We start from the raw sequence: 25,790 nt of genomic DNA, 5'->3' as shown, positions 1-25,790 counted from the left end.
AGAGACCCCACCCCTTCCCTTTGGCTTTGCCCCAGGTACACCCAGCCTGCTCAGAAGCACTGGAGGCTCTTTAGGGTAGAGACACTCTGGAAAGAGGCTGATTCATCCTCCACAGCCCCTTCCCAAATGCCTGCTTCCTCCCATGCTTACGTGCTACATGCGTTTAATAGGGACCTACTATGCACCAAGCTAGGTATGCTGTGGCACTCAGATGCCATAAGACCCTGCACACATGAGGCTGACAGACTAATCGACAGCACCAGTTAATAAGAACCCACAGTGCTCATGAGGGCACTAGCAGGATACGCAAGGGCCCCTGTCTTGGTCTGTTTTGTTTCTAGAGTGTAATGGCTATGGCTGCATACTTTATAATGAAAACAAAGCAGAGGGGCGGGAGGGGGGAGCAGTGTCCAACCAGTTTGTCCTCTGATTATGGCCCCTTGGCTCCTTCACAGTGTTGTAGACAGCATCACACAGCTAGATGGGAAGCAAGGCAGATACAAGGTCATGCGTGCTTTTTTCTATAGTAACTTGATCTTAAGGAAACTGACCAAGGTCCCCTCCAAATCGACATTAACCCATGCTGGTGGCAGAACCTCCAGTTGACAAAAACCACCTCCCACTAGGCCTCACCCCTTAAAAGTTCTACTTCCTCTTACTATCATACTCCTGGGGACCAAGCCATCAGCACATGGACCTTCAGGGACAAACTGATACCCAACCATAGCAGGCTTATCTCTGGGGAGGCATCTCTGTCCTGAGGAGTCAAGGTCTGGGACAGAGAACACAGGATACTGACATGCCAGGTATCATCTGGCAGAGCCCAGCCCCGCTTTCCAGGCCTCCAACCTGGCATCTCCACTTTCCAGCCCACCTCTGTGCCCACACATGGAGGGAACAGAGTTTTTGGGGGGAAGAACCAGAGAGTGGGTTCCTGTTGAGGAACAAGAGGGTCCCTAAGGTCCTGGGCCAGGAGGTGACCTGAGCTACATCATCCAACAAAGAGCTGAGAAGAGCTGGGATGCCTCATCACCACCCTCACCTGTCCCCAGGCCTTCGGTAGGCTCACCAGGCCCTGTCTGCCCTGTTCCTTCCAGGCAACAGATGAAGACTCCCCTCCCAACAACCAGATTACTTACAGTATCGTCAATGCGTCCGCCTTCGGCAGCTACTTCGACATCAGCGTGTATGAAGGCTATGGAGGTACGAGTGGGCCGGAGTGGAGGGCCCAGCTGGGTGGAGGTTTGGTGAGACCCTCACAGTCATTGCCCTCTCTTGGGGTTAGGGTACCCTCTATCTCCCATACTCTCTACCCTTCTCTGGAAGCTGCAGGGACCCCTGTGGCCAGAGGTCATATCTCCCCAAGGCCAATAGCTACCTCACAGCAGCCAGAACCTTTCTCTGGGTCTTAGGCCCATAGCCAGCCATGCAGGTACAGCTAGAAGCCTGAGGTGACTAGAGTACATGGAGGAGGCTGGCTGGCTGAGCCTCACTGTCCCTTGGGCAGGTCTGTGTGTCTGCCCCACCCCCACCCCCCACCCCCCGCCCCAGCCTTCTCTGGCTGCAGCCTTTTCTTGAGGGTATAGTCTCCGTCTAAAGAAATGGTGGACGAACCCTTCCCCAGCAGCCATGTTCTGTGAAGTTCAAAGGAATGATGGCCAAGTCACCTTGTTAACCACAATAGTGGCCAGTTGGTGGGGTCAGCACAGAGCCAGGGACTGGCAGTCACTAAACCAAGTGAAAGGCCCGGGAGGCTTACCACGCTGCCTCTGCCCAAGGGAAGTGTTGCAACTGGGTGGCTGACCTCTGCTTACTAAGGTCCTTGCTCCTGCTGTTCCAGTGATCAGTGTGAGCCGCCCGCTGGATTACGAGCAGATACCCAATGGGCTGATATACCTAACAGTCATGGCCAAGGATGCTGGCAACCCGCCTCTCTACAGCACTGTCCCTGTCACCATTGAAGTGTTTGTAAGTATCTGGGACACTAGTCTTACTCTTCCAGGATGAGGGGTAGTGAATGCTTCTGAGAGTACCTGAGGCCTCACCTCAGCCTCACGGTAAAGGGCTGTGTCCCCACTACAAAAACTGTCCCAAATCCTGCTCCCAGAACATTAGACCATTGCTTCAGCTGCCAAGCCACCTGCCTGCGTGGCCAGAGAGCCCTAGAGCCCTAGAGCTCAGTGAGAGATGAATGACCCTGCTTCGGTTCCATGTGACACCTTAGGGTACCCTCTGGAAAGCAGGGCTGAGGCGAGAAAGAGGGAGCTGGCAGAGGACCCCTTCCTCAGGAGCCACATTCCTTTGAGTCCCTCTTTGTACTTCTCTTCTTTTTTTCCTTCCTCCCTCTGGTCCTTGGAAGATAGAAAGGGGCCTGAACGCAGCCCGCTGCCTGTCTGACATGAATATCAAACACACCTTAGTGCTTTCCTGTCTGAAATTATCAGCCCTCGAATCCATCTCCACACTGGCTCATTTGCCATGTGCCGCTCCCCCAGCCACGGCGTGGCCGGGTCAGAATGACACAGAGCGTAGCCTGACAGCAGAGCCCACAGGTCTTTTTCTCCTGGGACCTCCACACACACCTGAGCGCATACTGGCATGCCCCCTCCCTGTGTTGCAGCAGAGGGTGAATGAATGTCAGTGGGAGTTAGCGCAGTCAGGGCTCTGGAGGATTAAATCACACTGTCAGCTGGGACATACCCGGCGCTTGGAACGCAAGCTCAAGAAAGTCCCCAGAGCAGGCTTGCAGCTGGCCTTCCTGTCACAGCCAGCTCCAAGCAGTCTTCTGGGGCAGCCCCACACCAATCCTCTAATTAGCCTGAGGCTGGGACCAGCTTCCAAGCAGACAAGTCTTCATCAGGACAAGAGACTCCTACCAGGGTGGTTCCTGAGGAAGCTCCCAGGAGGCAATGGGAGTAGGACACTAGGAAGGCAGGAAAAGATGTCTGTGCAGAGATAGGAGAGGTCGGGAGATGTTCAGAGGGTCAAGACTTTGCTCCAGAGAATGGCAAAGGAACAGGAGACCCATGGGAGTCCCAAAACATTGACCTATCTTGAACCCACCACCTCCTCCTGCCTTAAACCCATCAGGGTAGCACCAAAGAGCCAAAATGTGCCCCAGTAGTAATGACCTTGCCTAGTGCTCATCATGTGACCTGATGCTAGCCACGCCTCCCAGCCTAGCCTCTGTTTCCCCATCCTGATCACAGCTCCTGCCCTCCTCAGAGCCTTGACTCACCCAGGCCTTCCTCCTACCCGCCACCCCCTGCTGTGCATTCTGTGTGCATCTGAGACACACGAAGAGAAGTGATGCTGGTGCCGTACCCCCAAAGTGATGTGGGATGAAAGAGGAGCTGGGCTCTTCCTGGGGTTCTTCCTGGGAGCATGGGGCTTAGAAGCTGCCTCTATTACCCACTAGCTGCGTATTCCGGGCTTCTTGCAAATCTGAACCTCAGTTTTCTCATTTGCAGACGGGGACAATCACGGCACCTGCTCTTGTGTTACCATGAGAAGGGCTTGAGACCACCCAGGCAGCCCCTGGCATGTTGCCCATTATCACAGATGACAGGACAGCCAACAACAACATGCCCACTGCCGTTATGCAAATGAGAGCTCTTGAGGGGCTGGGGGAGGGGCTGACTGAGCAGGACTCTCTAGGTTTGGGGACAGGGAACTAGGAAGGGTAAAGGTGGAAGGACGGTCTAGTTTCATTCTACTGCTATGATAAAACACTCTGAACAAAAGCAACCCTCCTTGGGGAGGAGAGGGTTTATTTGGCTTATACTTCCAGGTCACAGTTCATCCCCCAAGAGGAAGTCAGGGCAGGAACTTAAACTGGGACATGAAGTAGAGGAGGAGCACTGTTTGCTAGCTTGTCCCCTGGCTCACTTAAGGTTCTTAAGATTCGTGCTCAGCCAGCTTTCTTATACAGGCCAGGCCCACCTGCCTAGGACTGATGCTGGCCGCTGTGAGCTGGGCCCTCCCCATAGCAAACACCCAGCAAGACAGTCCCTTGGACGGCCAGTCTATGTATTGACTGAGACTCCATCAGATGACTCTAGGCTGTGTCAAGGTGACTTTTGACACTCACTAGGACTGAGGGTGGGACGTAGGGAGGCAGGTTGAAGTGGTCCAAACTGGCCTAGGCAGGCACTCTCAGCCATATGGAAACTAAAATTCACTGGGCTCCACCATGAAGCCAGAGGCTTCCTGTGTCACAGCCCTTGATAGAGGAAGCTGAGGTCTGTGGAGAAAAAGGAGAAGTGGAGACACTCCACGTGGGGGGTGAGTGCAGGCTTCATCACTCTCCAGTTAGGTAAGCTAGCGAGCCCCCCATGGAACAGGAAAGCCCCCATTTTCACATTCCCCTGGCGCTGTCAGCAGAGCCCTCAGGGGTTTGCACTTCCCTTGAGCCTACCCCAGCCATCTGGCAGCAGGAGCAGCGGGCAACAAAGACAGGTGCCACTGTGGCTCTGAGAGAACACCCCGCTCGGCTCGCAAGCAGGGCGTTTGGACAGCATAGTCACTCGTGTCTAAGGACCGCACTTGAAAAGGTCACCGCCTTCGGGTTGATTTTGCACGTGGGTGATTTTTAAGTAGCTGTCACTCTGCTAAGCTGCCTCCTCCCTTGGCCAAAAGGATTTTCTCTTGCCTGGAAAAAAAAAAAAAAACAGAAACAGCTTTCATTGAATAATTGGCGGAGGTCTTCCCACGCAGGCTGGCGTGAGGAGAGGTGATAGAGCCCCTTCGGGCTTGGGCAAAGAGGAGCAGGTGAGAGGGGCCAGGTGATTCCTTTTCATCCGCCGCTTGTTGGTTTTTAATAAAGAAGTCAAACTCGGTTTGTAGATTTCACATTAGGGGACAATAAGCTTTTATAGAGGGAGCCACTGAATTAGAACTAATAGCGAGTGCAGCGCCAGAATCCGGGGAAATATCACCGCTAATAAGTTTCTGCCTCGTGCTCTGTGGCTGACATTCTCCGTGTTGCTTCGTGCAGCCAAGCAGAAGTCTCAATGTGGGTACCCAAAGCACTTGAGCCCATGCCACCAGGAGCCTGGGTGAGACTCCGGGAGAGCCCCGAGGCTCCCAGTTCCTTGGGAAGAGAGTGAACCTGTACACTAGACAGGGTAGGAAACATCTTTGGGAAGAATTGGAGCAGTTGATTCTGGGAACGCAGCAGGCTGGGGTTGTCTTCAGCTCCAAGGACCAGGCAGCGTTCTGTCATCCCTCTCCTGCTGCCTCATGCCGAAGAAACTGTAGCAAAAAGAGCTCAGCAAGTGCAGGCTCTGTCCCCTGGAAGAGTCCCCAGTTCCCTGAGTTCCAAGACCTAGTAGCGGGGACCCACTGAGCACTGTCATATGGGAAGATGGGAAGAGCACTCAGCCAGCTCTGAGCTCCTCCTCGCTGCTCTATTGAGCTGAGGAGAGGGGAGCAGAGAGCCAAGGGAACCAGAGAGCCTTCCGTGAAGAGGGCAACTGGGAGGAATTCTTGGTGAGCGATTGCAGAAGCTGGCCATGGTGAGAGTCCCAGAGGCAGGGATGGCTCGCTTCTCTGATGGAAGAGTTTAGGGAGCTGTGGGCTGCACCTGGCACTGTTTCCCCAAAACACAGGGCTCATCCCTACCTGGTTCAGCCCTTCAGCCAGGCTTCCCACTCCCATCCCTAACTGCTACAGGCTGGGCCAGAGGAAGAAACACTCTAGAACTGGCAGGTACCAGGCTGCAGGGCAAGTGGCACAAAGGATGAGAAACTAGTGCTTGTGTGTGATCAGGCTGTCTGGCTAACCCCATCTCCAGCCAGTCCAGGGCTGGAGCCTAGACTCCTAACCACCACTGCCGGCTCCTGCACACTTCTCTGTCTTTGCTGGGAATTGAATCTGGGTCCTCTGGAAAAGCAGCCAGTGCTTTTTTTTTTTTTTTTTTTTTAAGATTTATTTATTTATTATGTATATAGTATTTTTACCTGCCTATTCCCCTGCATGCCAGAAGAGGGCACCAGATCTCATTCTAGATGGTTATGAGCCATCAAGTAGTTGCTGGGAATTGAACTCAGGACCTCTGGAAGAGCAGACAATGCTCTTAACCTCTGAGCCATCTCCCCAGCCCCACAGCCAATGCTCTTAACCGCTGAGCCATCTCTCTATCCCTCTTCCTCACTTTTTAATTAATTTTTAACATCTTACGTGAGTGGGTGTCTTGCCTACATGGATGTCTGTGCACCACATGTGTGCCTAGTACCTACAGAGGGCAGAAAAGGGCATCAGATTGCCAGGAACTGAAGTTATAGATAGTTGTGGGTGCTGGGAATTGAACCTGGGTCCTCTGGAAGAACAGCCAGTACTCTTGACCACTAAGCCATCTCTCCATGCCTCTCTCTTAATTTTGCCAGAGCTCCTAGAACTTTTCACTGTGTCTTAACTTTGCTGGGAGGAAAGGTCAAATGCACACTGCATGGGAGCAAAAGAACTAAGGACCTAGGCTTCTGGTGTAAGCTGGGGTGCAGCTAGAAAGTGGAGTGGGGAAGTGGGGGCATGGGGCTAGGAGCTGTGGACGAGCCGACTGCTGTCTTATTCAGTGTCTGTCTCTAGATCTCATATTATTCCTATCCAACCCTTGCACATTTCTGCAATGACTGTCCTACTATCCCTCAATTTGACCACCTGACAGAGGCACTCCTGGCTTCCATAATACCCTAGCCACTGATGATTCATAGAGGCCAGAAGCCCTCAGGGCCGCTGTTCCCAAAGTGCCCCCTTGGATCCTGCCTTGGCTAGTTGGCGAGTCCCTTCCCAGCATGCTGACCTGTGTGCCTCCCTTCCAGGATGAGAATGACAACCCGCCAACTTTCAGCAAGCCTGCCTACTTCGTTTCTGTGGTGGAGAACATCATGGCAGGTACCTAGGGCGGGGGGGGGGGGGAGGGCATAGAATAGACACAAACAGGTAACTGCAGCTTTGGGGCATACAGCCTTCTGTCTGCTTCCTAGACATCCATGACAAATCAGAGTGGTCTTTAGGGACATCTGGCTATGGTCACTACTGTGTGCAGAACCGCCCCTCCCCCGGTTGGATACTGGGTCATGTTCACCTGCAGCCAGTCCAGTGGGGGAAGAATAATAGGAGATAATTAATTATACAGTCTTGATTGAAGCATGTGGCATGTGGTGAGTTCTGAGACCAGGAGGCAGGTGCTAGGAGCCGTGACTTCTGGCGGGGTATAGCTTTGAATTGTGGTCTGGAAGGGTATTCCTAGATAGGCCTGAGAATGAGAGCCAGCACCACAAGTTACATGTGTGGGTGGTTCCTGTGCTTAGGGCAGGCTGGCAACTTCACCTTCACCTTCAAGCTGGCCTCCGAGGTTGTGCATATTGCAGAGACTTCTGAGCCATGATGTAGAATAAGGGACAGTGAGTATCTAGCAGAGCTGAACTTAGAGACAGCTGACATCAATACTGCTGGAACTAGCGGGTACCTTTCCATGTATCAGGGTCAGAGCAGAGCCTCCAGTACCTCTCCAGTGTCTGAAGATGAGTGAATTGGGTGCCAGCCTGTGCCCACGCCCACATTCTTGCATCTAGCATCCCCTAAAGAGCATCCTTACCAAAGGCCCTCAATCCTCCCTCCCCTCCTGGGCACTCTGCAAAGATGAGATCTTTCAGGATGATACCTAATTCTCTTCCTATCTCCATGTTCCTGGAATCAAAGAGCACTGAGGCCCCTGGCCACTCGGAGGGGGCCTGCCTGATCTCTGCTCTTCTTGGAGACTGCTATTCCTCCGAACTGCCACCTGTGCCTGGCGCCTGTACACCTCTCCCAGGGAGCCTTGCCAGAAGCCCTGCAGGTAGACCCGTGTTGGGTCATCTGCAGAGGAAGTGGCTGAGGTGCTCTCCCGAGGGCCATGGTACTCTAACCTGGGGCTGACACTCAACCTCTGATTGTCCCCAAGAGCAGAAGGGTGCTGCAGCCCAAAGCCTGGGTGGGCACAGCTATAGGACAAACCATTTGTGGGGATTGCCCAGGGCTGCAGGGATACCCAACCCCCCCCCCCCAAAACCCATATAGGAATCCATGTAGATGAGGACGAAGAGAAAGGCAAAAAGTCTTTACTGGACATTAACGAGAAAATAAAGTTCTTTATAAATTCTGCTATGAATAAGATAAAATGGGACCCCCCAAAAAATGGATGTAGTAAATGTAGAATAATTTAATTGGGTGCTTTCCAGTTTTTTGGACTCAAATAAAATCTGGTGTGGATCTGGGTGGGTTTGATCCACAGGACAGCCAGTTAAGGTCAGGAGACACTTTGTGCTGTTGGAGGCTGAGCCAGGTATTGGAGAGAGGGCAGGAAGAGGAGAGGTCCCTACCCCAGGCTTAGCCTCACCTCTGTGGAGACCTGAGTCCACTGGGCACCCTGCCATATCCCATGGGTCAGGCTCTCCAGCCCCTTGAGGCTTGGTCACTACCGGTCCCAGGATCTGAGTCCTGGAGCTGAGGCTCAGAAGAGCAACATCCCACCTCTCTGTCTTCCCAAAGGAGCCACAGTGCTGTTCCTAAACGCCACGGACCTGGACCGCTCTCGGGAGTACGGGCAGGAGTCCATCATCTACTCATTGGAGGGGTCCTCGCTGTTCCGCATCAATGCCCGCTCTGGTGAGCCCCAAAACCTGCTGCCCTGCACTATCAGGCTGCCTTTCCTGGGCCGGTCAGGGCCGTGCTCTCCTCCCATGTTGTAACAGCTAGCCAGATTTGAGTACCTGCTTTTACTTCTGAAATAGTCACTTCAGCATTAATTACTCATCTTATCAGAAGCAATCTCATCACAAACACATCCACCAGGCCATGCCTTTCAGGGGCAGAATGTGTAAAGCTGCTCATTTTCCAAATAGCTGACACAAACCGTTCTTCAGGGACTTGTGTCATCCCCAAGTATCCTGCCTGTGTCTTGGCTGCTCTCTTGGGTCTTAAATCTGGATGCGGCTCTCTCTCTCTCTCTCCCTCTCCCTCCCTCCCTCTCTCTCTCTCTCTCTCTCTCTCTCTCTCTCTCTCTCTCATTTTTGTTTTTGTTTTCTGTTTTTGTTTTTGTTTTCGTTTTTGTTTTGAGACAGGGTTTCTCTGTATAGCCTTGGCTGTCCTGGACTCACTTTGTAAACCAGGCTGGACTCGAACTCACAGAGATCTGCCTACCTCTGCCTCCTGGAGTGCTGGGATTACAGGCGTGTGCCACCGCGCCTGGCTCTGGGCTCCTCTTTATACACACCAGCGCCTTTGAGCTGTTGCATGCACTAGATGGGTAACTATGATGAACACACCTAAAATCAGCCTGTAGGAAGCACAGAACAAAATCACTGCTGTTATTTTCTTTTGTGTATTCACCTGGGGCTCCCATCTGCAGCTTGTGTTCCTCCCGAGCAGGGATGTCTTTCTAAGACTCTCCGTACACCACTTTCTCTTCTCTTTGAAGCTCGAAGGGAAAGAACAAGAGCCCAGGCTGTTCAGCCATGCCTAGGGATAACTTGGGGCCCTTTGTGCTCAGTTGGAAGGTGCCTAACTCAATGCTAGAATGAAGGAAGAATAAAGTATGGTCTTCTTAGGATCCAAGACAGCTGCATGGGCATGCAAGTCACCAGCTTCTGGTGGGGGGGCATTCCTGTAAATTTAAGGGAACTCTAGATTCCAACAGGTTTATTCCAGCCTCTCAGTGACTCAGAACAGCAGGAACATACGGCAATGCGGGCAAATGTCCAGTGGATGGGCTTTCACGTGACAATTCTAAACCCAGGTCCCTTCCATATTGTGGCTCCAAGTTCACTGAAAAGGGGAAAAAACATACAAGAGATGTTGTACAAGGCCAGGCCAGAAAGGGCCATCTGTCACTCTCATACATGATACCTTGGCCAAAGCAAACAGGGATTATGTCACTACAGAAAGCCTGGGGAACAGAGTTCCTGCCTAGTGGTTACCACTCAGCAACAGCTTAACCTAGGCAGGAAGCAGGAACTCTGTGGGTATTGCCGTCCCTGCTACAAGCGGTCAGTAGCCCAGGACTTTCCTGATGTCCATGGCTCCTGGGTCAAAATTGGCCTTCCAGCTCTCCTTCCTGCCCTTTACTCTCAAAGCTCTGTGACAAGATGGCTGGTATTGTTGTATATAAGGACAAGGACAGAAGAGGAGACCTGGGGTCACATGAGTCTCTCCTTCCACTTCGGACCGTCCCCCTCCTCTCAGAGCATCCTCCTTAGCAAGCCGCATTTCTAAGAAGCAGCCGTCACACCTCAGAATCTTCCCAGGGTTGGTTCCATGAATCCCAGGGACAGCAAAGCGTTGCCACCCCTGGTGGGGAAATGGTACAGTGTTTGTATTTAACTCCCACATATCCTCTAGCAGCCTTAAGTCATTTCGCAACCACTAAGAACACTATGTGTGATGTACACTCTGTATAAAAAAGCTAGCACAGGATGGGGAGACAGCGCGGTGCAGAGTGCTTGCTGGGCAATGTGAGAATGTAAGTTCACGTGCCAGAACCCACATAAAGCCGGATGCTGGAACGTGTGTCTGGAAGGCTAGTTCTCCTGCACTGAGATGGGAAGCAGAGAATTTAGCTTGAAGATGAGCCAGCCTGGACTACACAGCAATAAGGTGGCATGTCAGGACTGACACCCAAAGTTGTTCTCTCGACTCTACAAGTTTGCTGTGGGACAAGCACAACTACACACACACACACACACACACGCACGCACGCACGCACGCACGCACGCACACACGCACACACGCACACACGCACACACGCACACTCATGCACACAGAGGCATTTGTCCAGGGCTAGAGATGTTGCCTAATATGTATGAAGCCATGGGCTCCATCCACTCCAGGTATGGTGGCACCTGCCTGTAATCTAGCACTTAGAAGGTAGAGGCAGGAAGATCAGAAGTTCAAAGTCATCCCTCAGCTACATAGCAAGTTCCAGGCCACCCTGGCCACATGAGACCTCCATCTCACAAAACAAACAAACAAACAACAGCAACAAAACCTATTGCTTACATTGTACAAAGAATAATGACAAGAAAAAATATCCCTGTATGCTCAATCCAGATGCAATTTTAAAAGAATTTCTGACCTGAGGGGAGTTTAGTCCACAGATATGGAACCCACAAATAGCATCTCAGGAAACCCAGTGCCCAGCACCATTTCATTTCCCTTCCAGCATCGCCCTCATTTTCCAGATGAGAAAAACTGAGGCAAGACCCACGTTAAAAATTTCACTGAGGCCTCTCAGAGCTTAACCAGCTGACCCCAGAGCTCAAATGTCAGCTTTTGGGGTCCATAAAGCCATGTTTGTGCTATGTCCGGCTACCCACCCATATCCTGCTGTTGGTCGGGGATGCCATCCCCACCCCAGGGCCTACAATAAAGATGCTTTCTGCTGCCTTAACATGTCCTCTACACAAAGGCAGGAGCATTTTCCTCTGAGGTCCTTGGTCGCAGTAACCAGGCCTGCTACACAGAGATGGCTTTAACTGACTCTAATTTCCCAGATGGAAAGGCCATCCATCACAAATACAAGATCATGTTTAAAACTTTTTACAGATTAATTTTCTAGCCCTACCAATTCATTAATTGATACCACCCAGTGATGAGCGTGGCTCCCTGGGCAGACCTCAGCCAGTCTATGGTTCCTGGCTTTGGCACCTTCATCGCCTTGTCCTCCAGCTCTGCCTCCCGCTCAACCCAGGACAGGTGGCTATCTCAGGGAGGGAAATGTGAATATCAGGGGCTCAGGTGCCCCCAGCTGTCCAAGTGCTCTTGTTAGCACAGAGATGTTAAGTAGCTTGCCCCATGTCACACTGGCCCAACAGCTCAAGCAATAGGAGCAAAAAGATGGGTACCAAAGACCCTGCCTGCCTTGAGGGGGCCTTTCAATGTACTGGAAACGATCCGTTTGTGAATGCTGGAAGTTTACCTATAGTTTCTTCACTGTGTGTGTGTGTGTGTGTGTGTGTGTGTGTGTGTGTGTGTGTGTCTGTCTGTCTGTCTGTCTGTCTGTCTGTCTGTGTCTCTGTGTCTGTGTCTGTGTCTGTGTCTGTGTCTGTCTTCCAGTACACGAAGGCCAGAGGCTATCAGGAGTCTTCCTCAATCACTCTCCATATTATTTTTTAAAGATGTATTTATCTATTATTATGTATACAGTGCTCTGCCTGCATGTACAGCTGCAGGCCACTAGAGAGCATAAGATCACATTATAGGTGGTTATGAGCCACCATGTGGTTGCTTGGAATTGAACTGAGGACCTCTGGAAGAGCAGTTGGTGCTCTTAACCACTGAGCCTTCTCTCCAGCCCTCCATTTTATTTTTTGACAGAGTCTTTCACTAAGCCTGGGGGACCTGGAGCTCACTGATTCAGCTCCCCTGCTTGACCAATGAGTTCCAGAGATCCTCCTGTCTCTGCCTTCCCCACAGCTTTGGGGTCCCAGATGTTAAAGCCATACCAGACTTTAACATGGGTCCTGGGTATTGAACTCTGGTCCTCATGCTTGCACAGCAGATCCTTTACAAATGGAGACATCCCCTAGCCCTGCCCATCTCTGACCAGCTTCTTCTGACAGATAAGAAAACTGAGTCTCAAATAGGTTCGATCTCCTTCCCAGGGACAGCCATCCCAGGAAAGCTATAGGCAGAATTCAAATCAAGGTCTTTGTTCTCCAAGTAGAAGCCATCCCCCGCAGCACTGGCTGGGGCCTGGCCTAGCCATAGTGAGGTGCTCAGCCCTGCTGGCTCACAGCTGCTCTCTGGGAATGCCATGGCCAGGGCCATGGGGTCAGTGGCTTGATTTGGTCCCAGTGGGAGTACTTATACCACTGAAATCAACAACTGGCTTTTGGTCTCTTTGGGGAGCTATTTGTCAAACACTAGCATAAAACTACCAAGTGGGCTAGCAGACAGATGGCTCACAGCGTGAGGACCTGAGTTCAATTCCTACAACCTGAGTAAAAATGCCAGGCACAGTGGCACGTGCTTGTCATCCCAGTGCTGGGGAGACAGAGAGATGGATCCTTGGGGTATCACTAGCCACCCTGCCTCATCTAAGCAGTTAGTCCCATGTCCCAGAGAGAGTCTCTGCCCCTAATAGCATGAACTGTTCCTGAGATGCAACACTCAAAGTTGTCGTCTGGCATCCACACACGTGAAAACGCGTGGATGTGCACATCCACACCAACATAAAAGGACTCTCTCATCAGTGTTCCAGTGATGCCCAAGAAGAAAGAGGGGCCAAAAACAGCTGACAAAAAGTATAGTTTATTTTAAACATGTCTGGTAATAACTTGTTTGCGCACTAAAATAAAAAATTTCAGGTGATGTTATTAGACCAGTGATGGAGTGTCTGGGAAAGTATTTTATGACTCTTAACTCAGAACTCTGTAGGCTCCCACACTGTAGGCTCACACAGTGTAGGGTCACACACTGTAGGCTTTCGTGCCCAGGCCTGAGCCACAGGCTAACACATGTGTGAACTCCAGCCTGGGTGTGTCCCTCCTGCCATTGTGACTGTACTCCTAGTGACTGTCTGCCTAGATAGATAGTCTGAGGCTATTCTGAGGTTTTTTTGGTTTTTTTTTTCATGGCCTTAACTAAGTGACCCCCACAATAGCCCTACTGTGAAAATTTCCTGTCATACTTCCCTTCTGGGAAGGTGTGGAAACTGAGGCACAGGGGACTGAAGTAACTATATTGAGTTGGTAAAGCCGGAAAAATAATGTCAAGTCTAAGCCAGAGGCGTTCTGTGAATGGGTCTGGGGATAAAGAGGACCCTCCTACTCTGTCAGCTCCTGCCCCACATCTGCAAAGCTGCCTCATTGTGGTCCCAGCCCCATTGCCCAGCTCTTGGGTCCCCTTCAAAACACAGGGGCCTTGCCCTCTCAAGCACACAGACAGGCCCACTGCAATTGCAGAGGCCCTGGCTGCCACGACTGTGGCCAAGTACAGCTCGCAAGAATATCTCTATGTCTACCTCCTTCCCCCTGCCCCGCGTCCTCCCTCACCCCATCTCACTCATCTATCTCTCTGCCCAACAGGAGAAATCACCACCACCTCTCTGCTGGACCGAGAGACCAAAGCCGAATACATCCTCATTGTGCGAGCCGTGGATGGGGGCGTGGGCCACAACCAGAAAACTGGCATTGCCACAGTGAGTACCTCCCTATCCTGCAGGCCAGGTCCCTCCTCCCCACTCACCTTCAGTTTGCCTCATCAGGTCTCTGGGTACCATGTCCGGAGCCAGAGTGAGACACTATCTTCGGAGAGCTGCCATTGGGAAAGAAAGGCCTTGCCACCAGGACACAAGACACCCAGGAGGGCACAATAGAATCATAATAATACTCCCATTCTACTCCAAAGGCCCAGCGGGGCATGCAGTAGAGGACATGGGCCTCCAGAATCCTCAGTTCCTATGAGGAAGATCCAAGCATCACAAACACTGGGGCCCTGTAGTGTCCCCTGGGGACTGGCCATTACCCCATCTATAACCGCCTATAGTGCTGAGAAATGATGCTGAGTCAGTCTCCACCACACTACAAAGGAACCTCGAGGAGGGAATAGCTTAGGAGCCCTAAGTGAGCTGCTGGTAGCAGAAGGGGGAGTGGGGACACTGAGGAGGAGCGCAAAGGGACCCTGAGATAGGAAGAACCACTGTGGTGACCCGTTGCGCTAGCCACATCCCGTCCCCTTTCCTCATGCCTGCCTTGGGCTTACCTTGCAGGCCTCTTTCTTCACTTTGCTCCAGGGTCTTCACTACCCTGGGAAGCTGCCCCCTCCACTACCCACCACCCCCACCCCACACACCCGCACACCCCTCCCGCCATGTGCACCTCCCCTGTAGAGGCTGGCCCTGCTAATAGGAATCACAGCCCGGTCCTGTAACCAACTTACCTGGGGGCAGATGAATGGAGAAACCATTTGGCTTGTGTTCAAGGCTAGGAAGCTCAAAGGACCCTCTCAGACCCCTGACTGGCCGGCGGGGGTGGGGGTCACCTTCCCTGAGACCAAGTGGGTGAGAGAAGCCTGGGTCACAATGAGGGTTTCAGACACCTCATTTATTCTCTGCTCCTCGTGGGATGGCACCTGGGCCCCCTCCTTTGGTAGGGACCTGCCCCCACCTTGTGCCTGACGACCTAGGGTCTCCTTGAAACCAGCAGAATGGCAGAAGTGTTGGACACCAAGACCCCTGAGTGTCCTGACCCTGCCCTTGCCCTTGTTGGCCTTCGTGGACCACAGCACCCCCTTGTGGCCCACAGGTGAACGTCACCCTCCTGGACATCAATGACAACCACCCTACCTGGAAGGACGCTCCCTACTACATCAACCTGGTAGAAATGACACCTCCGGACTCTGACGTGACCACGGTAAGCACTGCCACATTTGAACTCCATTTAGTGTCACCTGAAAAGGCTGGTCCCCAAATGTCAAAAGAATGGCCACCCAGCCAGGCCTGTGATGGACCTGCACTCTGACAGCTCTCAGTAGCTCTGTTGATTGAACGCCTGTCCTGTCCTCCACTACCCCAAGAGCGCCTCATGGATTCTCTCTCGTCCTCATAATACTTTCCCAGAACAGCAGGACTCAGAGCTCAAGGCCCCGGAGCCAGTGAGAGGCGGTGTCAGGATTTGAACTCAGGACTGCTGGCTTTTTAATAAGGATTTAGGAACCATTTGGTCCAGCCCTTGTCCCTCTGTGGATTCACAGGATACCCGGCAGAGGCCCAGGTCCTGAAGAGCTGGAGAATCGGGTAGACTGGGACTGAGTCAGTAGCTTTTACATCGGGCTTTGAGAACCTGCCCCACCCACACCTGGGATCCTGACCTTAGGGTTCTTGTGCCTCACCAGTGAGATCCTGAAAGTGACAGGCTCTGTCTGGACCTGAGGGAGAGAATGGAAACCTGGAAGGAAGGAAAATGAAGGGAGGGGAGTGTGGCCATCACCCACCTAGTGGTGCCCCACGTTCAAGATCTGCATGGCCCTCAGCTGGTGCATCATGTCCCCTTCCAGAGAATCCCAAGCAACAAGGCAGGGCAGGCGATCTATGATGGATAGGTTTTCAAAGCCCAGCTGGGGCTACAGTTAGAGATGGCTCAAAGGTTAAGAGCACTGGCTGTTCTTCCAAAGGTCCTGAGTTCAATTCCCAGTGAACACATGGTGGCTCACAACCATGTACAATGAAATCTGGTGCCCTCTTCTAGCCTGCAGACACACATACAGGCAAAATACAGTATAAATAATAAACAAATAAACCTTTAAGAAGAAGAAAGAAGAAAAGAAACCTCTATTTGAAGTTCTTGCACGGGCCTTTAGGGCTCTGGATCCCACAGTTACTCTCTGCTGCCGCCTTCTGGGCACCCTGGTCCTGGCTCAAAACCACCTCCACCGCGTTCCCAATTTGGGATGCCTGAGAGTTGTTGTGGAATGCCCACTTCTCCTTGTGTTTCTGGGGAACTCCTCCCAAAGGAAATTGAGAGACAAGTGAGGGAGGTAGCTTTAGTCAGGGGGCTAGACTGTAGAAGCCTTCGGTGAGCATGAGCTTTGTGCAAAGCCCGTGCTCACTCAGCGAGGTGAGGGACCTCTTATCACTCTCTGCTCAGACTCACCACTGGCTCCCACATGATACAGTGTGAAAGCCTGGGTCAGGCTGGAGAGATGGATCGGTGATCAGAGTGTCCACTTCGTGAGTATGAGGACCCTATATTCATAAAAACCTGGGTGTGGCTTTTTACCCACATACCTTTAACCCCAGAACCATGACAGGCAGCACAGGATTGCTGGAGCTTGCTGGCCATTAGCCTAGCTCCAGCTTTAATGAAAAACCCTGTCTTAGGGCATTGTGACAGATAGTTATAGAACAGAACAAAAGTGCGTGCATGCGCACACGCACACACACACACACACATGCATGCAGGCACACACATACTCATGTCCCTATAGCCTGCAGGACCTATCCATGGTTAGCTTGAGCAGATGACAAACAGACAGACAGACATGTATGTCCCAGACAGCATGACAGACACAGGGTTATCACCCCAAGCTTCTCAGGAAGAAGAGAGCAAAATCAAAATGTAAAAACGTGCTATATCAAACAGCCACCAAACAGAATATACAGCTTTTGTGATTAGGGAATGTAGAGTTTGTAGGGATTTAATTACATGGAAAGACAAATTCTAGGTTAGGCTCTCTAGACTTAAGAAAGTTCCAGAACTTGGTAGAACGCCAAGTTGTATATGATGACTGCAGAGAAACCAGAAGTCAAGTGGCTTATAGGGAAGCCACATGAGGAGGAATCACCACAGAATTTCCTTAAGTTTCAAAACCCCTAAAGCACTTCTGTGAGTGCACTGTAGTGCCTTTAAGAAGGCCCCAGGGCCTTGGGTCTCCCTGCAGCCCAGGTGAGGTAGGCTGTGGCTAGGCACAGGAACAGTGCCTACAGGAAAGAGTAGTTAACAAAGGAGCCAAATAACAGTAAGGAAAATGTGACATTGGGTGGGACCCGACCTCCTCTCGACCTACCTTCCCACACCCACCACACGCATCCACATACATGTGCACACACATGTATTAACAAAAACACCAGGCAGTGGTGGCTCATGCCTTTAATCCCAGGACTCAGGAGGCAAAGGCAGGAGGATCTCTGAGTTCGAGGCCAGCCTGGTCTACAGAGTGAGTTCCAGGATAGCCAAAGCTACACAGAGAAACCCTGTCTCAAAAAAAACAAAAAACAAAAAACAAAAATAAAAAACACATCTACCTATATGTGTACACATGCATCCTACATCCTCATGCACGTGCATGGACATATATCAACACACAATGTACATATGTATATACATATGCACATATGCGTATGTTCACACACACACACGCACACGCACACGCACACGCACACTCATTGACCTTTCCATTTCCGGCATATTTACCTCTTCCTGGCTGAGCACTGGCACAGTCCCACCTCAAGGCTCTCTGTTTCCTGACCTCTGTCACACCTGCTCCCTCTATTTGTCCCAACTTAAAATGCCAGTTCTGAGAGAGGCTCACCGTGCCCCCACCCCTTCCAAACTGTTTCCTTCTGAGAAGTTTCATAGTCCAGACTTAGTGGGTACCAAAGGACCTGGGTTCTAATCCCAGGGACATCAGTTGTCAACTCTGTGACCTCAAGCAAGTTACTCACCATCTCTGTGTTCATCCCCACTACTTAGAAAATGGGGCTAATAAGAGTGTCCACCTGAACTTACTGTGGTCAGATCTTGTGGGGTACGTGTGTGTGTTGTGTTGTGTATGTGTGTGATGTATGACCACCTCAGGTGCCAAACCTTTGCACTCCACCTTGTGTGAATGAGGGTCTCCCGTCACTCACCACTGCATTGCCCAGGCCCACCAGGCCCGAGAGAGTCCAGGGTTTCTTTCGTCTCTGCCTCCTCTTGCCCTAAGAGTCTGGCCTCTCATACCATGCCCTTTTGCTTCTGACGTTTATGCGTGTTCTGAGGATTTAAACTTGGGTCACTGGGCTTGAGTGGCAACTGCTTTGCCCATGGGGCCATCATCCCACGACCCCTGTATCAGATTTTGATTCGTCAGAATGCTGGAAGCACTAGGGCCTGGCAGAGGCCACTATCAGCAGTCTCTTTGTCAGCTTCTGTGGCGCCTGTCAGGCAGGCCATAGCTAGGCAATATATCTCAAATGCTTGCTGTTTCAGGCAGTGTTCAGCTGCTGGGTTTGGTAAGCTTGGTCTCATCCCCACCCAGCCTCCAGCTCTGTGGCTGGGCTCGCTCTTCCTCAACTGGAGAAAATCTCTTGGTGGCCTCCCAAGGGCTACTCTAGAGTAAACAACACCCATGACTCCAGAATCCCGAAGTGATGGAAATCGAGATTTCCCAGGGCTGGTAGCAGATGAGCCTGTGCCCATGTTGTCTCTTAATTCAGTGCCCTCTGAACTGACAGAGTACATGCATCTCTGGGCCTCGGGGTGCTGGACATGTGGGCTCCAAAGGTGTCTTCCTGATGGGTACACACTACAGGCTAGCTGCCTCTCTCGCCTTTCTCTCTCTTCCTGCAATGGGCTTGGGCCCAACTCTCCCTGCTGCTCCCCGTGGCCTCCTTCAAGGACCTGCAGATAGGCATTGATTTAGAGCCTTTCGACGCCCTCCAGCAAAATAAAGAAGAGGGAGAGAATTATTCCCCATCAGGTGGGAGAGAAATGACGAGTGTGAATTGGGAAATAAATGAGGGGGAATGGTGAGAGTCCACAGACCTGCCCAGGGAGAGCTCTTAGGCAGGGCCTCAGCCTCTGCCCTCTCCCGGGCCCCCTTCCCACCCACCCATGACCAGAGAGGGCCTTGAGAGGCCAAGGCCAGTGCTCACCCCCAACTAGAGTATGGGGCAGCTCTCTGGCTGTCCTCTGCAGAAAGAGTGTCTTTCTCACTATGGAGCTGACCTCACGTGTACTGACCTGGGAGAGGTTGGTTCGGCTTCAAGTCTTGGTTTCCCCATCCAGAAGAATGGATGTGAAGAGCGCTGTCCCTCCAGTGATGTCCACAAGGGACACTTGCTGCCTCTGTCCTTAGCGACACGACGCGGCTTATATTATGCCTGGAGTGAATCGTCTCCTGTCATAAAATAGGGTGGTGGGCCCCATCATGGAGGCACGAGGCAGTATGGTCTCAATACAGTGAAGGAATCAAGGTCAGGAAGGTGGGGAGCCCTCTTTACCCCTCTGCTACAGCAAGTCTAGGGAGAGCGTAGAATAAAGTGAATCTGGCTGAAGAGGGCCTCACTGGCAAGAGACCTGCCCTGTAAGCCTTTCTCCCTGCTCACCCCCCCCGCCCCCGCCCCCCAGAGCCCAGAGATGGTGACAAGCGGGAGACCCTGGCCAGATATCTATCTGTTCTGGTCCAGTGACCCCAGAGACACCTCGGCTAGGGAATTAAGCCAGAACAGGGACAAATTCTGCTGCTAGAGCACAAAAGCTCACACCAAGTGAGACGAAGAAGCTGACCAGCCCTGACTGTCATGGCCCTGTGTTAATGACACTTTCCTGATGCAGCTCCTGGGGCTGTAGCAATCCTGTCCCTCCCCACCATGATCCTGTCCACCTCCTACTGTCGTCATAGTTCTGCGGTACAGAAGGAGAGTGGATTGAAGGGTGAGAGCCACCGTGGGCTCGGGGTTCTGGGAGGCTGCAAGAAAGGGAGCAGGATCTCCCCCTCCACCCCCTCCACCCCCCCATCACCCCCCCACCCCCCCGCCACCGAGGCTGGTGCTGTGTGACCTTGAGTCTGACCCATGCATCTCTGAGCTCTGATTTTTTTCCCTCCGAACTGGGACCCAGCTAATGACTCCCTTCCCAGGCCTTGGTGTCACAGAGCCCCAAGGCTTTGCAAATCCTCCCCCATCAGAAGTGCTAGAGGAAGAAAGAAAGGGCTTGTGAAAAGGGACTCAGATTTTACAGCCCAGGGCTCAGATCCTCCCCCAAAGCTCAGTTAGAAGGGCAGGATCCTCAGGCTTCCCAGCCCCCAAGCCCCGAACAACTTCTTCTTTTTCTTTTTTTTTTTTTTTGGTTTTTTGAGACAGGGTTTCTCTATGTAGCCTTGGCTATCCTAGACTTGCTTTGTAGACCAGGCTGGTCTCGAACTCACAGTGATCTGCCTGCCTCTGCCTCCCAAGTGCTGGAATTAAAGGTGCGCACCACCACTGCCCAGACTTCTTTTTTTTTTTTTTTTTAAGATTTATTTATTTTATTTATTGCATATGAGTGCCTTATCTGCAGAAGAGGGTATCAGATCACATTGTAGATGGTTGTGAGCCACCATGTGGTTGCTGGGAATTGAACTCAGGACCTCTGAAAGAGCAGGCGGCACTCTTAACCACTGAGCCATCTCTCCGGCCCAAACTGCCCAGACTTCTGATTCTCCTACTTCCCACTCCTGAGTCCTAGGAGATCAGCGTATACCACCACCATCAGTTTATGTGGTGCTGAGGATGGGGCCCTGGCATGCATGCATGCATGCATGCTAGGCAGGCACTTTACCAACTGAACTGCATCCTTAGTCACCCTCCTTATCTGGCCTCACCCCACTTTTATACATGGGGCAGCCAAGCTTGAATAAGAAAGGGACTTCCTACTGAGACTCTAGGTAAGAGACATATAGAAGATGGGGAAATAGAAGGACCCAAAGGGTCCTAGAAACCTACAAGAAGAACATCATGATGGGTGGATTGGGGCCCAGGGGGTTCTGCTCAAACTATTGCACTAACCAAGGGCAATACAATAGTAAACATCGAACCCTTACTCCGATCTACCCAATGAACAGGACATTCTCCACAGTTATGTGGAGAGCGGGGTCTGACTTTGACATGAACTCTGACCACCTCCCCTGGGTGGGGAGGCCTGGTAGCACTCAAAGAAAGAATAAGCAAGCTACCAGGATGACACTTGATAGGCTGTGACCATATGATGAGGAGAGGAGGTCCCCTTCGGTCGAGGGGAGGAGGTCCCCTTCAGTCTAGGGGAGGGGAGTAGGATGAAAAAGGGAGGGAAGGTGGGAGGGAGGAATGGGAGGATACAAGTGATGGGATAACAATTGAGTTGTAATCTGAATAAATTAATAAAATTAAAATTAAAAAAATTTTTAAAAAAAAGAAAAGAAAAGAAAGAGACTTCCCTGTAGCCAGCTGATGGGAGAAGATGCCAGAGGATCCAGACTTCAATACTGCTGTATTTTTGTGACCCTCCCACTCCCCGTTCCCAAGAGAGTCTGCAGCCTATTGCGCCTGCGCCTAGGCCAGGGACTGCAACGTAACTAACTAAGAGGTCTATTCCTTCCTTCCTGGGCAGGTGGTGGCTCTGGACCCAGATCTGGGGGAGAATGGCACCTTGGTGTACAGCATCCATCCCCCCAATAAGTTCTATAGTCTGAACAGCACCACAGGCAAGATCCGCACCACCCACGTCATGCTGGACCGAGAAAACCCAGACCCTGTGGAGGCGGAGCTCATGCGGAAGATCATTGTCTCTGTCACAGACTGTACGGGCTCCTACACTACCACCCCTGAGCTCCCACATAGGCAGAGGCTCTTGAACTTTTGGGGATGCCCCTATGGGTGGTCCTTAGGGGTTCCTGGGACCCACCCACTCAGGAGAGCTATCTGATCACTTAGAGTAGTGTCTATATCCCAGATGTGACCACCCCCCAGGGTACCCTGCAGTAGGGAGGGACTGGGAAAGGACATGTGGCTCAAGCCCCTCCCCACAGGGACACTTGGGGAGTCTGTAAATGCTTCCCTCTCCCCACCATTTCTCTCTCACACCTGTCTTCCCATCCCTGCCCACTTCTTCCTTGTCCTTTCAGGTGGCAGACCCCCTCTGAAGGCCACCAGCAGTGCCACGGTCTTTGTGAACCTCTTGGATCTCAATGACAATGACCCCACTTTCCAGAACCTACCTTTTGTGGCTGAGGTGCTTGAGGGCACCCCTGCAGGGGTCTCTGTGTACCAAGTAAGTGTCTTTCATTCACCTTGTCCCCATAGGCCAAGAGCTCCCTGTGTGTTCCATGCTAAGCATCCTCACCAGGCATGGGATGCCAATCAAGACCCCCTGCAGTATGTAAACTAAGTCAAATGGGACAACTGGTGCTAAGGACTTGCAGTGGCTGAGGTAGTCTGGGCGGGGGTGGGGGGGGTGGGGGGGTGGGGGAGTGGGGGGGTAGGGACCTAGCCTGGAGCTGAGTCTGGAAGAACCGGCAGATTTGAAGAGAAGGAGACACAGTGCCACAGGCAAGGATCAGGATGAGGCAGGAACAGAAGCCAGGAGGGTAGACAGAAATCTGAGAAGCTGATTTGGGAAGTTCCCCTGCCCGTGGGGGTCTGGCCCGAGCCTCCAACGCCACAAGCTGTAGATGGCTTTAGAACAAAATGTCAGACATGTCTGGCTCAGCAACCTTGTGTAAGAACCCCCGTACCACCCGTGAGCCCTCAAACAGCTCTGCACAGAAACAAGACTCACCCCATTAGGAAGGAAGAAACCTCCGAATTCCCCATGGCCCAGAAGAGGTAGGGCCTCTCTCCCTCTGCCCATCACTCTTCTAGACTGGGAGGCCCTAAAGGTGCTAATTCAGAAAATGTGATGTCCTACCAGGATAGTCTTAAGAACTCTGGGAGACCGTGGACTTTCGAGCCGGGGTGCAGCCCGGTGAGACCAGTGAAAAGAGCACAGGAGTGCGTCCCTAGCATGAGTGAGACCCCAAGTGCCATCCCCAGCACCTCAAAAGAAAAGCATTGGAGTCCAACCGATAGGCATGTACATCCCAATTTCACCACTATTGCTGTGTGACCCCGAGTACACTCCTCAACCCTTCTGGGCCTCAGTTTTTTTTCCCCCTCACTTGAGAACCAGAAGTCGCAGTAGTGCCTGGCTGGCTGTGCCAAGGATAAACAGACAGATGATAACAGGAAACACACCGTGGCTGTGGAGTTTGTTGTGTGGCGTGGTTTATACATGAGGCAGTGGCATCAACTTGTGTGTTTCTCAGGAGGCCAGGAATACCTGACCTTGGCTGTGCCCTCTGGCTCACCGTTGCCTATTTCTTTTCCTGTAAGAGGAGGTGAATGATGTATTTGACCCCTGTAAATTGAAAGCATTCTCCCAAGCTCCCAGCAGGAGGAGCCTCCGCCTCTACCACAGCGGCCAGTCCCCAAGGAGAAATTCCCAAAGGAGGCAGGAGCAAGAGGGTAACCTCCCTCTGGGGGCCTCTGAGACAGGAGGGAAAGACTCTTCAGGCCAGGTTTTACCCTTGTTCAGAGCCACGGGGAAAGCTATGGGAACTGGGAATTGTGTGACAAGCCCCACGTGGGACCTCAACCAAGAAAGATCCCTGCTGAACGGTATAAGGACTTTCTTCAGAGATTAGAGTGCAAATTAAGTAGAAGCACCGAGCCTCCATCCTGGAAGGCATCCGAGAAGCGAGAAGCCTGGAGAAAGCGTGTGCGGTCTCTGCACTAAGTGAGGTCATTGTCCTCCAATGGCAAGAGTCTTGCTTAAATGGAAAAGCTCTCTTCTTCGCTGTGGTTATTCTCCTTCCTCTGAGTTCTCAGGTGTGTGAGCCTGGGAAAGTCTCAGCGTAGTAGGGTCCTGTGCTAGGGAGCTCTCTGGCCAGGGTTGGAATTGCCAGTGGGAGCAACAGGGGACCTACCCGGGGAGGAGCTTCACCTGACTTTTTCCCCAGATGTGGCATGGCATTAAAGAATAGGCCTGATGTCTTTGTTTGTGTTTGTTTGTTTTGTTTTGTTTGTTTTGGTTTTGGTTTTGGTTTTTCGAGGCAGGGTCTCTCTGTGTAGCCTTGGCTGTCCTGGAGTCACTTTGTAGACCAGGCTGGCCTCGAACTCACAGCGATCCGCCTGCCTCTGCCTCCGAGTGCTGGGATTCAAGGCATGCGCCACCATGCCCGGCTGGCCTGACGTCTTTTTACATGTCTCTCTCTTAGCTCATAAAGCAGAGAGGGAGAGCTGGTTCTAGAGGCTGCGAAGCCAAGGCTCAGGAAATGAAAGGGTCCTTAGACTGATCATCGACACTGCTAGCCAGCATCGTAAGGGCTGGAGAATGAGGGCAGCATAGGACCATAGCGAAGCATAGGACTGGGGGCCTGCCGGAGGCTGGAAGAGCTTCCTAAAAGGATAGCGAGGCTTAAAGGGCGAGACTTTAGAGGCCTGGATCTGGTCCTAGCAAGCCCTTCTCACTCAGTGCATTCGGATTGGAGAGCTTTCATCTCTGACACCCTGCCCAGTGGAGGCTTCCTTGGAGACGGTGGCCAAGTGGCCAGACCTGAGGTTCACAGGGAGCAGATGTGTCCGATGCAGTCTGGTTGGTAGGAAAGGAGGAGGCCACTTCCAGGAAAGAAGTGTCCATCCCGACATCCTCCCCCCTCACGCGGCCTCTCATGTCCCTCCCTCCTCCCCCAGGTGGTGGCCATCGATCTAGACGAGGGCCTGAACGGGCTGGTGTCATATCGCATGCAGGTGGGCATGCCCCGCATGGACTTTGTCATCAACGGCACCAGTGGCGTGGTGACGACCACGGCCGAGTTGGACCGTGAGCGCATCGCCGAGTACCAGCTGCGGGTGGTGGCCAGCGATGCAGGCACACCTACCAAGAGCTCCACGAGCACGCTCACCATCCGGGGTGAGGGGTACCTCCTGCTAGGTGCTGGGTCTGAGGTGGTGCTTGCCAGCCACGCCCTAGCCATTGGGCTTCCTCTCCAGTAGGAAGCCCAGCAGCCCGGTCCTGTCTCTACCATGTTCCAAATGCTCACTGAATTTTATCCCCACCTGACCACTGCTTCCAAGCCCAGACACTGGGAACCCAGGGTTCTAAGCAGGACTGTCATCTTAAGAAAGCCAGTGCTTTCTCAGATATAAAGAAGATGCCCTCCATCCTGTGGGTAGGGAACCATAGGGCCTCTCGTGGAAAGGTATGGCTGTGATGGGAAGAGGGTAGCTAGGGGCCTCCACCCCCAGAGGCTAAGTACCATTTTGCCCACCCTGTATGATGCAATATAATTTCCCATCTCCAAGGCCTTTAGCCCTGAGAAAGATGGAGACATTGAGAGAGTGTGCCTGGAGGCAGGGGGTGACCCTAAGGAAATGCGTGCAGCCCTTACCCTGGCATGACCCTTCCGGCTCTCCATCCAGAGGGTACAGGGAAGTGGGCAGGTAGTTATCTCGACACAGACACACCACCTGGGCCACCTCCCAGAGACCTGGGATAGTG

The 25,790-nt window shown here is 52.2% G+C and overlaps 1 protein-coding gene across 1 annotated transcript in view; it reads left to right on the top strand.

Moving 5' to 3' along the window:
• CDH23 (cadherin related 23) overlaps window positions 1-25,790 on the top strand; it is a 382,149-nt gene that overhangs the window by 245,107 nt on the left and 111,252 nt on the right. The window contains exons 16-24 of the mRNA XM_084751804.1: window positions 1,098-1,203; window positions 1,841-1,968; window positions 6,819-6,891; window positions 8,530-8,646; window positions 14,064-14,176; window positions 15,282-15,389; window positions 21,864-22,053; window positions 22,378-22,523; window positions 24,983-25,202. Coding sequence (XP_084607930.1) covers window positions 1,098-1,203; window positions 1,841-1,968; window positions 6,819-6,891; window positions 8,530-8,646; window positions 14,064-14,176; window positions 15,282-15,389; window positions 21,864-22,053; window positions 22,378-22,523; window positions 24,983-25,202 — 1,201 coding nt within the window. The remainder of the gene's footprint in view (window positions 1-1,097; window positions 1,204-1,840; window positions 1,969-6,818; window positions 6,892-8,529; window positions 8,647-14,063; window positions 14,177-15,281; window positions 15,390-21,863; window positions 22,054-22,377; window positions 22,524-24,982; window positions 25,203-25,790) is intronic.

This window comes from Acomys minous (assembly GCF_964271855.1).
Source record: "Acomys minous genome assembly, chromosome: 13".
Lineage (NCBI taxonomy): Eukaryota > Metazoa > Chordata > Mammalia > Rodentia > Muridae > Acomys > Acomys minous.
The sequence above is the reverse complement of the archived record's forward strand: the minus strand, read 5'-3'. Positions and strand labels throughout refer to the sequence as shown.